This window comes from Argiope bruennichi, chromosome X2 (assembly GCF_947563725.1).
Source record: "Argiope bruennichi chromosome X2, qqArgBrue1.1, whole genome shotgun sequence".
Lineage (NCBI taxonomy): Eukaryota > Metazoa > Arthropoda > Arachnida > Araneae > Araneidae > Argiope > Argiope bruennichi.
This window is the reverse complement of record NC_079163.1, coordinates 68,477,651-68,490,829: the sequence shown is the minus strand read 5'-3', so window position 1 is coordinate 68,490,829 and position 13,179 is coordinate 68,477,651. Positions and strand designations below refer to the sequence as shown.

The following is a 13,179-nucleotide window of genomic DNA, read 5'->3' as shown; positions in this document are numbered from 1 at the left end:
GAGAAAGAGAAATTTTATAAGTAAATGAAAAAAAATCGGTTGTTCCGCCTTTTTTATAACGAGGAGTTTTGAGGCCAATGCAAGAGCGTAAGATATCAATAAACTTATTACTTTCCCCCCTTTCGTTTTATCTGTTACCAATTCACAGCTTTTCTACTGCTATATAGTGACATGGGAGAAAAATAATTTTTTCACCAGTTTATTTGGCTGATCGTATTAAAGAGGATTTTGAATGATATTTTCTGATAAACGCAAATATGCTCTTTTATTATGGTATTGAAAATATTGATTATGCTGCTTGGCTGATGACTCTGTGTAATATAATTACTGCACAAATTTATCTTTTCCCCTTAATTTTCTGCATATATTTTATTGTGAGAGAGGAATTCATCTATTGTTTGATATAAATAATTCTTTTGTGACACAGTCTCATTGTTATGTATTCAGTTTATTCAGTATAAAATTATGCGGATATGAATGAAATTTGTTGTATATTTAAGTATTCTCTCATTGATAGGATTCAGAAATTTGATCTGCTATAATTTCGTTTTAAAATTTTGAATATGTAAAATTAGCTATTATAGAAAATATTTTTTATTATATTTAATGTGTTTAAATAATTTCCTTTTGGTGGTTGTGCAATTTCTAACCAAGGTTTTGTGTCGTAGGAAATGTGTCACTTGTCCAGTGGAATGAGCCGTATCAAAAATTAACTTCTTGTGATACTAATGGATTTATAATGGTTTGGATGGAGCATAAAGGTAATAGAATATGTATTTATTATGTTATCTTTTATATGCTGTTTATCTGATCAAAATGGAATATACTAATGATTACAGATTCCATGGTATTTATTGAGTAGATGCATGTGATATTTAAGATCTCTAAATATATCAAAAATGTTATTCAATTGCTATCACAGGAATAATCAAATGGCTGATTTATGACTTTACTCAGAAACTAAATTCCGTCATTGAAAAAATGTCATTTAAATCACTTATTCTGTGAATAAAGTGAATGCATGCTGACAGAAAGCATCAGGACAATAATTTATAAGTGGATTATGATTACTACAGAAGAATATTATTAATAACTACTAAACAGATTAATTTATTATGATATCAGTTCATAAAAGTATTTCTATATATATTAAAAAATAGTATACCACAATTTCAAATTTATTACTTACATATGTCTTAAATTCATTTTATCCATGTTCTTAGAATTAATTATTTTCTGTCTATTTGAATTCAAACTTACTTTAAGATATGGATATAGATTTCTCATGCTTCTCCAAGTTTAATTTCCATAACTGACCCTATGAAGCTGCAACATTGTGCGAAAACATGCGTTTAAAATAAATGTTTGCTGAGCTAAATTTGTTATTGTAATTGCAAGAGATTTCATTAGATATTGTTTATTTCAATGTTATTTAATTATTAAATGTTATTTAATTGCTAAGATAAGTTGCACATAACACTATAAAAGAATATTTGATAATTTTCCTTCAGGATTGATTAGATTCTTGTTTGAAGCTATATAAGTTACAGTTACTTGTCAAAATATTTTCTTCCCTGTTGTCTGCTTTCTTGCGGTGAGTACGTCATTCCCTGGTCATGGAATGAATAAAGATTCTTTCTACGCTATATCGTGCTTACCATGGTTTGAATAAAGACCTCTTGATAAATACCGTAGAGTAGATAGAATAGGAAGGCAGAAAGCAGGGAAGAGCGAGCGTGAGAAAAAAATCTGAGCTTATAAAGTTTCAAAAGGGAATTTTTCGACTCGGCGTTTTAACGTCGTTGGAAAAAAATTGCATCTACCGCGCAACTCAAAATTTAAAATTAAAACGAAACCAAAGTTCTGGCGATGTGAAAATCATTTTTTAGTATGTAGTTAATTTGATATAATTACACACAAGTTATATGTGCAGGGTGTTTTAGAATTCACAAGACAAATGCTAAGGGCATATTGTAAATATGCTTTATACTTTTCAGAAATATATGATGAAAATCACACTTTGAGGCTCAAACACAAGAAACAACAATAATAACAACAATTTTTTTGTTCTTCTTTATTGCAGTTTTCAGAAAATGGCGTCCACCAACAATAATACGTTGTGGTTTCTTAGATTTAAAATGTTTTGAATGGGAAATATTTTCCAAAATTTCGACTAATTTTAGTTTATAACTGGAAAAGAGTTTCAGAACAAATACTCGCGATAGTACAGCCTTTTTTCTTGTTCTGTAAGCGTTTAAAATTGAAAATGTTTTTGGTAAAGCGATTTCATTTAATCTCCAAAAAGTCATGGATTTCTTGTTTCACTATAAATTATTATTGTGCAATTCCAGTTTTATAATATAATAATTCATGCATTTAATAATGAATTATGCATCTTACAAATTTAAAATATAATAATGTTGTGCATTTGTGTTTGTAAAGATTGGAGAATAATACCATGGTTTTTATGTGTTTTAAAAATTCGACTGCTTTAGCAAGTTCTAAAATTACGCCATTGTTGGTTATATGATGAATTTTTTTTTTTAAAAATTTCTATGCCGTTACAATCTTTTATTCATTTTTTTTTATTTTATAGGAATTTGGTATGAAGAAATGGTTAATAACAGGCAGAAGTCATTAGTGCGAGGAATGGCATGGAATCATGATGGGCAAAAAATTTGTATAATTTATGATGATGGTTAGTTACTATTATGCATGCTATTATATTAAGTGTTAAAGTTATATACAGGGTTGTTATAATTTAAATTTGCCTATTCAGAGAAATTCGGAACCAGTCTTATAGCTCCCAAATAAACATAATTTTACTAACATGTAATACAAGTAATGCTCTCAAGGAAAACAACAAAAAAAATATACAATTTTTGTCAATAGGCGGCGTGCGTTGCGTCAATATCGGAGGTAATTTTTCTAGATATGTTGCTAAATAACCTCAAGGAAACATTTTTCATTGTTATTAATATCAAAATTCGCTAATTCAGAAAGCTCTGGATCTGTGGCTGCAAACACTGCAGAAAAATAAAAAGAGATAATAACATGGAATGCAATCTACGTCAACAAACAAAAATAAATATATGTCGCTCTGCATTCATAAATGAACAAACACAGCATTATGCATGCTCAATGAACCCTCCATTGTTTTCATTCATTCATTCTGAAAACTGTGTTTTCTACTGCATAGCGTAATGCCCTGTGTGATTGAACAGATACGAGGTGTAATACCGTCCTTCAAATCAGAGATCATCTGACATCCTTTAGACATAGTTTTTCAAAACCCTGCAGCCAAAAGTTGCATGGTAAAAGGTCAGGTGAGCGTGGTGGCTATATTGTTTGGAAATAACGAGTTATTTCACAATCTTGCATTTTAAGGAAGTCTGAAGTGAACTCGTTGATATAAATACCTTAACGATTTCGAATTTATGACATCACTGCCGCTACGTAGTTGGTCAACGATTTCAATAAATTATCTTATTCAGTGTCTTTAGCGTAATTAAAAAAAAACTTTAACGAACTATGCAGATTGTTATTGCTACAGAAACAAAATTGAAATAATATCCTAATATATCGGCGCAGTGGCGCATATAGACAAAAAATGGAACTTTTTTTTTCGGTTTACACAGAATGCATCACTTGTATTTCACGTTCGTGAAATTATGTTTCATTAGGTGTCGTAACACTGGTTCTAGAACCTGTTGAATAGTGGATATTTAATTATAATAACCCTGTATATGATTCAAAACATTAACTTGTGTTTGCGTTTTCTAATTATGTACAATCTGTCTGATATGCAAAATATTTTTTAAAGATGCTACATTTCATCACCCCCCTCAGTACTTCATTTATAAAGGAATCAAGGCAATTTTCTTATTTTAATTCATCATACAAGCATTGATAAGAAGTAGTAAGAGTAATGATATAATATATATTCAATATAATATGCTGGTAGGAAAATTAAGCCCTAAAAATGCTTAATTGGAATTATTGAGTACGGAAATTTTCACTAGAAGATTGATATTGGATGATAAGCTGTAAAACAATCAGTTTTTTCTCTTTTTAAAAGAAAACTGAAGTGTTAAACACACTCTACAAAATATTGTGACGTACAAATTGTGGAGTCTCTACACAATATTTTTTTGCAATATAATAAGATCAGACATTTAGATAAATCGCATAATATCACATATATATGTTTTTTTTTTTTTTTTTTTGCAGGTGTCATCATTGTTGGATCTGTTGATGGAAATAGAATATGGGGAAAAGAACTTAAAGGATTAAACTTAACTTGTGTGGAGGTAAGCATGGTTCCGAAATGAATCTTAGATTTGCAATAAATTTTTAATACGCTGTTCGGTTCAATGTGCTGCTGATTCGAAATTTAAAATTTTGCTTGTCATAATATAAAAAGCGATCGTAAAATAAATGGCCAATTTGAGCACTCTATAGCTGCAACTCTTATTTGGATTGATACTAAAATTTATATATATATATAGTATTTAATGCTGTGGCGGATGTCGGCATTTTGCAGTGCAAACTTTGAGGTATGAATTTTAGAAAATTGATGGATTGAGTTCCAGATTTCAACTCGGAGCATTTCGCGCCAAGCAAGCACGCGATATGCTATTTCACCATATCATTTCTTATATTCGAAGCCTAATTTTGCCAAACAATCATTTAAAAAAAAAATCATCACAATAAGAAGAGTGATAAGCAGATGAATGTGACTTTATAATTGAGATGAGATATAAATGGAAGGAGCTAATTGCTTATTTCTACTTAAAACCTACCCAACATGAATCACGTGGCTTGTGCGGAATCTTAGAGTAAGAATATCCTTTTTTGCCAGCATATCGCGAATCTTTGCATACTCTAAAACTGTCGCGTAACCTCTTTCTTTCCGCGTTAGGCCGGAATAACATTTCCTGAAAAAGATTTTTTTGGAGGACGGAAATTATTATTCTTTGAAAATTAAGTACACTGATTTCGAAAATAGGGGTTTCTTTTCCATAACATCAATAACTTGTTGATTTAAATCATGCTTACTTTTTTTACTTCATTTTTCTGATTTATTAAAAGTTATTATTTTTCTCCATTAAATAAATATTTTAATTCTTTTATTTGCCTAAAAACGTTTTTTAATTTTACATTTCATGTTCAAAAATTTCTGTCATTATTTCAAATACCATTTATAAAAGTGACCTAAATTATGAAAGTGACCTAATAGTTTTTTTTTCTCCAGATACTATATATATATATATATATATATATATATATATATATATATATAATCAGTACCATCCATTTTATGAGACAGAAAATTATAAGGTCTTAAACTTTGTTATAGTCTTCTTATGAGATTTTGTTATTTATTGTTGCAATTATTTTTAAAAATTAAATCTGTTAGAATTTTTTAAAAAAAATATCATTTATCAGTTGATTCTTTGTATAAAAAGTAATACCAATAAAAACTTCTTTAGTATCCCAATTAAAAAAATATTTTTTTAGAATTGGTCACAGATTACTTAATTATCTTCGAAGAGAAAATCCTTGATTATCATAATTCTAAATATTTATTCTGAAGATTGTTCCTTTTAGTAACTTTAATGAATAGAGCCACACAGTAAATTTTTTTTGAATAAATTCAACAAATCTTTTCTTAATCGAATTCAATCAAAGTTACCTTGTTATAATTTATCTAATAGTTGTATTGAGATGTGAATCTAATGTTTGGTAGTTAATTTTAATGAAAATTAAAATTAGTTAATAATTTTAAATATATTCTTGTATATTAGTTTAATAAGCTTTTGGATGAATACTATATTTAAATAAATTTCTTTAAAAATAAAATATTGTGGAGTAATATTTTGACAGCTCATTAACATAACAGCTCCAACAGCTACTTATACACATTTTTAATATTTCTACGGTTTAGTTTTGGTTTCAAAAATTTCACTTCTGGTTTATAATTTTGTCAATAACATGTTTCTAACTACTGTAGAAACTTAAATCTTTTTTTGAATCTTAAATGTATTGTTTTTAATACAAAATAATAATAAAAAAATGCAGAAATTTTTACGAAAGCAGTGATACTAGGGTATTGCATACCTTAAATTATTAATAAAAGTTGACATTCAGACAAAAATGTTATTTATAAAGATAGCATTTCTTTCTTTAGTACTTTCTTTTAAATCTTTACAATATCCCTAGTTTCTTTTTAGATCTTAATTAAAATTTATTTACTACTAGCATTCGTAATTGTTGAATTTTCAAAGTATTTAATACGAGATATAAATAATAATTCATATACACTTTTCTTTTTTTAAAAAAAAAAATCTCGTATAATTTAGGTAGAAACTCTGAATTCTGTAAGCAAAACAGGAAAGAAAAAAATTCGGGATGAAAAAACTCCTTATATCTTCGCTAATATACATGCTATTTTCACGAAAATCTGCAGAAGTATTACACATAATTGCGGCGGTGTGTGAAACAAGATGATCCCGAATCCTTTTCTTCATTTTTTTTTTTTTTTGGTTTATCCCCAAAATACCTACGTGACTGAATATGCATTATAAAATATGAATCCAACCATAATTTGTTTAGATAAATTTGAAAATATTTTGATACTTTTGAGCACATAGTATGTATGCGTCAATCTCCGAATAGAGAAATTTGAAATGTATTTTAGTACTTATTAAGTATGATTAATGCTGTTGTAAAATTAATTGAATTTCTGTTTGCACTATAATCTTGTCAACAAATGTAGCTATCTTTTTATAATACCTGTTCTTAAAATCACACATCATAATAAAATTTGTATTTTTCTGTAATATATTGATTACTAGGCTTTTATTTTTCTAGTTCTTTTATTCCGTAAATTACAGTTGTATTTTTAGATTTTGTTGAATGCATATTTTTAATTGTTAATTCTTTTGTGTAATTTTTTTTCGAATTCATATCAGTGGTCTCCGGATGGACGGTTTTTACTTTTGGGGTGCAACAATGCCGAGGTTCATATTTACGAATTTGGTGGAGCGTTTGTAGTAAGTAAATATATTTTCATTTTTCTCCATTGTCATAAAAAGTGATATATGATGTATTGGTTGAAACATGCAGTTAATTAAACAGTCTCTTAGCCGAAAACCTATGTTAAAGAGGAATATAGTCGCTCTTTGATGAGCAATTTTTTCGATATTTTAAAAATAATTGTTATGATTTATTACGCAGGGTAAAGTTCCGATAACATCGATTGATACCAAGAAAAAGGACGATTTGATAATGATAAGCTGGTTTAAGAAACAAAAGCATCCTGACATACCATCTTTAGCCATAGTTTTTGAAAGTGGTACAATTCAGTTATTGAAAAATGAAAATGATAATGGTAAGTATTTGTTTTGTATTTGGAAGTAATTATTATTATGCATTAATACAATCTAATCATGCCTTAGCTTCTTTGTGATTTTTAAATTTTTTGCAATAATATTTTTTACTAGCATTTGAAAAGTCTCTTGATTATAATTTTTGACTCTTAGCTCCTGCTGTAATTGATACAAACCTTGTTATAAGCTGCTTGGAATGGAATTTCAATGGTAGCATTGTTGCTGTTGCCGGGAAAAAAGAGAAAATTAATCATCCTGATGATAAATCTCATGAAGTTAAATTTTATAATGCATTTGGAGAGGTATTTTAAGTTTTTAGTTATACTAGAAAATACAATGCTTAGCACATTGATTTTAATTGTTTAAAATTTTTCCTTTCCAATATTATCATATATTATAAGCATTTATTTTAGGAATCTTACTATTGTTGTGTACTTGAATATATATTAAGTAATATATATTGGTAATAAGTTAGTTATAGATATGTTTTATTTATTTATTTTAATATTCTTTTTAACTTACTACAAAGCTAATTTAAATTTTCTAGGTTTTTGCCACAAATCTAGTAGTTTCTCTTGCTTCTTTTTTTCATGTATTACTTTTTTATATCATAAAAAAGAGAGTCAGTGATTACTTAGTATCAATTAATTTTTTTTTGGTTAGCTCCATTGCTTTTAGAGAAATGAATAAAACACTGTCTGGGAAATTTTAAATTTCTATGGTGCCTTTGCATTTTTATCTCACTCTTTATTTCACTTGTAATGTTTCTTTTTATTGATCGTCCTTCTACGCTATCGATTTGCATATAAGCAACCTAGCTCAACAAGGTGATTTTTTTTAATGTTTTGTACGTATTATCATATAAGAATTTCTTTTTTAAATTTTGCTTCTAGATGCTGCAACGTTCAAAAAAGAATTTTTTAATGGAGTAACTTTTTGAAAAATCAACGTAATAAGAAAGTTAGTTGGCTTTGTATTTTGAACAGTTTTTACAATCGCCAATAAAGTAAGAGACTTTGTGAACATACAAAAAAAGTTAATACTCTCCATATAAAAATGACACCCAGAAAAAATTTTGATGATGAAATGAAGACAACGATATTCGAAAGAAAGGAACTTTGAGGAAGTTTGTACAATGCAATACAGTGTTGACATTGTCTTTACTTTCACAAAATGTGTATGGCACTCATAAAAGCGATGTTGCTAAAAAAGTGATATTTACAAAAAAAAAAAAAAAAAAAAAAAAATGTCGATGAAATATCACATGCCATTGATATGTCAACTAAATTCTAGATCTCAAATATATTTCTTAATCATATCTGGATGGAATTAATTAAAGAGTAAACTGCTTTAACTTTTCTTTCAATACTTGGGGAAAAAAAAAAAAAGATCGGGATCGTTTTTTGTCTATAGATTACATACGACACGGTCATAAAAAATCACAGCATATATCGCAGCAGAAACTGTACCAAAGTGTGATTTATAAAAGAAAGCAACAAATGTGTACATTTTTTAAGTTGTAGTAGGATTCTTTGTGGAAATTCTTATCCTATCCTTCAAGGAAAGTGAAAATAGTGTAAAATATCAGCTGAGATACAAATGTTAATAAAGTTAGGATGGCGATAGAACCGGCAAATCAAATATACCAGGGAAATTCATTAAAATATCTAAAAAGCAACGAACGCGCCAAACATGCTCGCGATTGACCATTTCGCTCAATCATTTCTGCACATCCGAAATCTAATGTTGCCGAAATGATCATAATGACAGTAAACCAGTACCAATTTCTTTTAAGGGTAGGGCAACATTTTTGAATTTCTTTAAGATAAGAGGAGTGATAAACTGAAGAATGCGAGTTACAGCAATCCTAATGGAAATGGAAATATAGGAAAGATCGGTTTTCTCTTGGTTTTTATTTATTACTTTTCATTCGCTGGGATCGTATCAATGTCAATTACTTTTGGAACGTCATGATTAATTCATGATGTAGGCCTAAGATTCAAATATTAAGCGAGGATAAATCTGTTTACTCTATTTAAATTATGCTCCCGATATTCATGTTACAGGACACATTCAATTTAATTTTTCTATTAAACGTGTATTTCAATTTCTCAACATTCACCATTTTATTTTTTGATGCCTCAGTCATCGCTTCTTTTACATTCTTTACATTCGTTTTCGTATTCGCTTTCATTTCATTTGGTATTCACTCAGGAAAGTTATCATTTCATGAAAGACGGCGAAGAAATGTTCCTTCAATTGCATATGGATAAATAATTTCGGATGGGAGAAGTACCTTTTGATAGGAAACTTTCAGGTTATTGTTCTTTATGCAACAACAAAAAAAAAAAAAAATAATAATAATAATTTAAGCAATGTGGTGCGGAGAGCTATTGCCAGCCATCAAGGTAACCGGAAAATCTTTGATTTCACGAGAGCTCTATATTTCGTAATTAAAGATATTTCTGCCAAAAGATCTCTTTATACATTATGCACTAATTTAAAATAATTTCAGGAATTATATTTGATGCGGGATTGTTGGGAAATTTGCAGATGACTGCAAGAAGTTTTTGCATCCCCCAGCGTATAAAGTTTTTATTAAATAAGCAAAAGAAAAAGAAAAAAAACGAAGAAGGAACAAAAATGTGGTCAATCAGCTAGAGCTATCTCACTTTTATGAAACATATCAGTGACCACCTTTTACCAACAAAATTGACATTTTTTCTCTCCATTGCAAATAAATTTCAAAGTTTCTTAACTAAATATCAAACAGATGTATCCCTAATCTCATTTCTTTTTGAAGATCTAACGAAATTGGTATCGAATTTTGGTAACGAATTGGAGAGGTTTTGTGGTGATAGGTGTATTAAAGCAGAGGAATATTTTGAACGCGGGCTTTGAGAATGTAGCAAAAATTAATGTTAAGGTTTCCACTGTGGATTATTAATGCCAAAACATCTAAAGAACAGCTAATTACGTTTTTTAAAGATGTGCAAAATTTTCTAATTTTTGATGCGTTACTAGAGTGGTTCCCGCTGACCAATATTCTGATATTATTATTTTTCTTTTAGTCCATTGGTAACTTTGTATGAAACATTATTTGCCCTAAGCCTGCAAAATTATTGTTCATCTCATGTGAGAATAATTTAATGACTTCAATTTCTGCAGATAAGGGAAATAGTAATCCAAAAGATATACGTGTTGAATCAAAAGCATGTGCCAAACCTAGAGATGGGCAAAAGAGCAGAAAGAATTGATAAATTTTGTTTCGACTTGGTCTCAACTCACGCGAAACCTTGCAATGATTCTATATCATTTTTTAAAATGATAATTATACTTTCTGGTGGCAACAGTAATGTTGAGAGAGGAGTTTCCATCAATAATGATTGCCTATGGAAGAATATGAAAGAACAAACACTCATTACAAGAATAATTTTTAATAATATCATTTAAGAAAATGATGGAATTAGTAATTTTGAAGTGTCAAAACAAATGATTTTAAGTATGAGGAACTTGCGAGTCAAATATAAAGAGTATGAAGAGGAGAACCAAAAGGGAGAAAAGGTATCAAACGAAAATTTGAAAAGAGACAGGGAACAGAATATTAGCTTAAAGAAATTAAACAAAAAAAATAATTCTTGAAGCAGTTCAAAGAGCTAAAGATTTATGAAGATTTTATCTTGAATTTTTATAAAGTCTGAGGTTTCCATTTTTTGCAAGCCTCAAATTTTTTCAAAGGAGCTTTAAATCTTGAATTCATTTAAAGTAGGACTGGTTGTTTTCAGCTAAGTGCTTTTTATTAGTATTTTAATTAATTATATTTCAGTTTTTATTTTCATAATTGGTTATTATTTGTATTTTTTTTTTTTTTTTTTTGCATTTTAAGAGTATTAGACGTGCAATAACTGTTTGTTACTTGAGTTATTTTATATAAATTATTGTTTTATGTCTAGCATTGTTTATAATATTAAATAGAATTAAAAGACACTTGTATTTTATAAAAGCGTACATTTTTTGTTAAAGCAGTTGATTTTTTATGATTTATTAAAGAAAAAAAGATTTGAAATAATATCGGCAGTTTCTCTCATTAAAATCATTGCTAAATTAAATTGGATTTATATAATTATACTATTTTTATATTTATGCCGCAAAATTGTTATTCTGATAGTCCCGCAAAAAGCACTGTTTAGTTATTGAACTGTTTGAAAGTTTTGAGTAAAAGCTCATAATAGCCTTTACTGTTAATATAATTTAACTTGCATTGAAAATAGGTGTTTTAAGAATTAAGAGATGCTTCATAGAATTCTTATTCAGTTTTAATAGCAAAGCCTTTTTGCTAAAAATTGCGGTATTTTTTCCTTATGAGAAATGTAGTATTCTATTTTAATACATTTTTTAGGATGTTTATCTAATAATGTATATTATGCATATGCAATGATTTGAAATAAAACAGAAAACTAATATAATTAATAGCCGTAAATCAGCGATGTTGTAAGTTTAGTCTGGGATTTTTTTTTTTTTTTAACCTTTCTCTAAAGTTTTGCAATAAATTCCGACAAATTGGCGAATAAGGAATATTTTCAAGTCTGAAATGCTGGGTTTTAGTTCATTGAAATTTTGGAATACGGATTATATTGATTAACGGAAGTATTTTTTAAAAACTTTTTTTTTGGAATTTTATTTTAAAATAATGGGATCTCATTGTTTTTTCTTTTATTTCGTTCTGTCACAAAGTCACCTAAATCACTTCTTACTACTCTGCTTAGGGAGGCCTTAGTGACAAATTGAAAACTTATTTATTTATAAACTATGGACGTTATGGATTCTATAATACAAATTGCATGGAAATTTAAATTATATACTGTACATTTATTTTGATAACCTCGATCGACATTTTATTGAGAATTGCATTTGAAATATCTGGGTAATGTTACAAATTTTGAATTGCACTGAATCTTTTTATGTGGAAAATGTCTGAAGCCAGTTTAAGTTTCCAGGTATAATTAGTGAATTTATATTATATACACTCATGTCCAAAATTAAAGTCACAAAAATATTTTTCAAAGTAATTTTAAATGGCTACCAGTAAAATTTAAACAAATTATATTTTATATATTATGAAGGACCGGCAACACTATATTAACTTTTGTTGAGGGAAAAAATGTTGTTTAGCATTAGGTTTTGAGGAACTACTAAAATTAGACCGTTTAGGCATCTGGGATTTTTGTCTGCAATTTTGTGAATATTGCATTAAAACAAAAAATTTAACATGTTTCCAGTGAGAATGAGTTTTCATAATCGTTTAGACGATTCATTGAGATGCAGAGCCGTTGGCAGGCTTGAAGCTGGGTAGTCTCAAGCGGAGGTGGCTCGATGATTACAAGTGGCGCCGAAAGTGGTATCCAGGTTGTGGAATCAATTCCAAACAAGTGGTACTGTAACCAGGAAGGCCGGCCAAGGCCGTCACAGAGCAAAGGCGCCTGCACAGGATCGCTATTTGGTATTAAGCGCACGACGGCATAGGCTGACAGCGACTCCTCAACTTGCTCTTGACCTTGCTGCTGCGCCTGGAATAAGAATTTCTAGACAAACAGCATACAGACGTCTAGCAGAGAGGGCCCTTTATGCCCGATGACCAGTTGAGTGCGTCCCTTTGACTGCATCCAACAGAAAAGCCCGGTCCTTGTGGTGCCTAACACAGCAGTCTTGGGCACAGCAAGAATGGGGGCGTGTTCTTTTCAGTGATGAGTCGAGATTTACCACACAGAGTGACACTCGTCGAATCTTC

At 29.1% G+C, this 13,179-nt stretch overlaps 1 protein-coding gene across 1 annotated transcript in view; it reads left to right on the top strand.

The window, feature by feature from the left end:
• LOC129960569 (WD repeat-containing protein 35-like) overlaps positions 1 to 13,179 on the top strand; it is a 71,551-nt gene that overhangs the window by 14,256 nt on the left and 44,116 nt on the right. The window contains exons 4-9 of the mRNA XM_056074061.1: positions 669 to 761; positions 2,597 to 2,698; positions 4,231 to 4,310; positions 6,975 to 7,055; positions 7,240 to 7,393; positions 7,545 to 7,693. Coding sequence (XP_055930036.1) covers positions 669 to 761; positions 2,597 to 2,698; positions 4,231 to 4,310; positions 6,975 to 7,055; positions 7,240 to 7,393; positions 7,545 to 7,693 — 659 coding nt within the window. The remainder of the gene's footprint in view (positions 1 to 668; positions 762 to 2,596; positions 2,699 to 4,230; positions 4,311 to 6,974; positions 7,056 to 7,239; positions 7,394 to 7,544; positions 7,694 to 13,179) is intronic.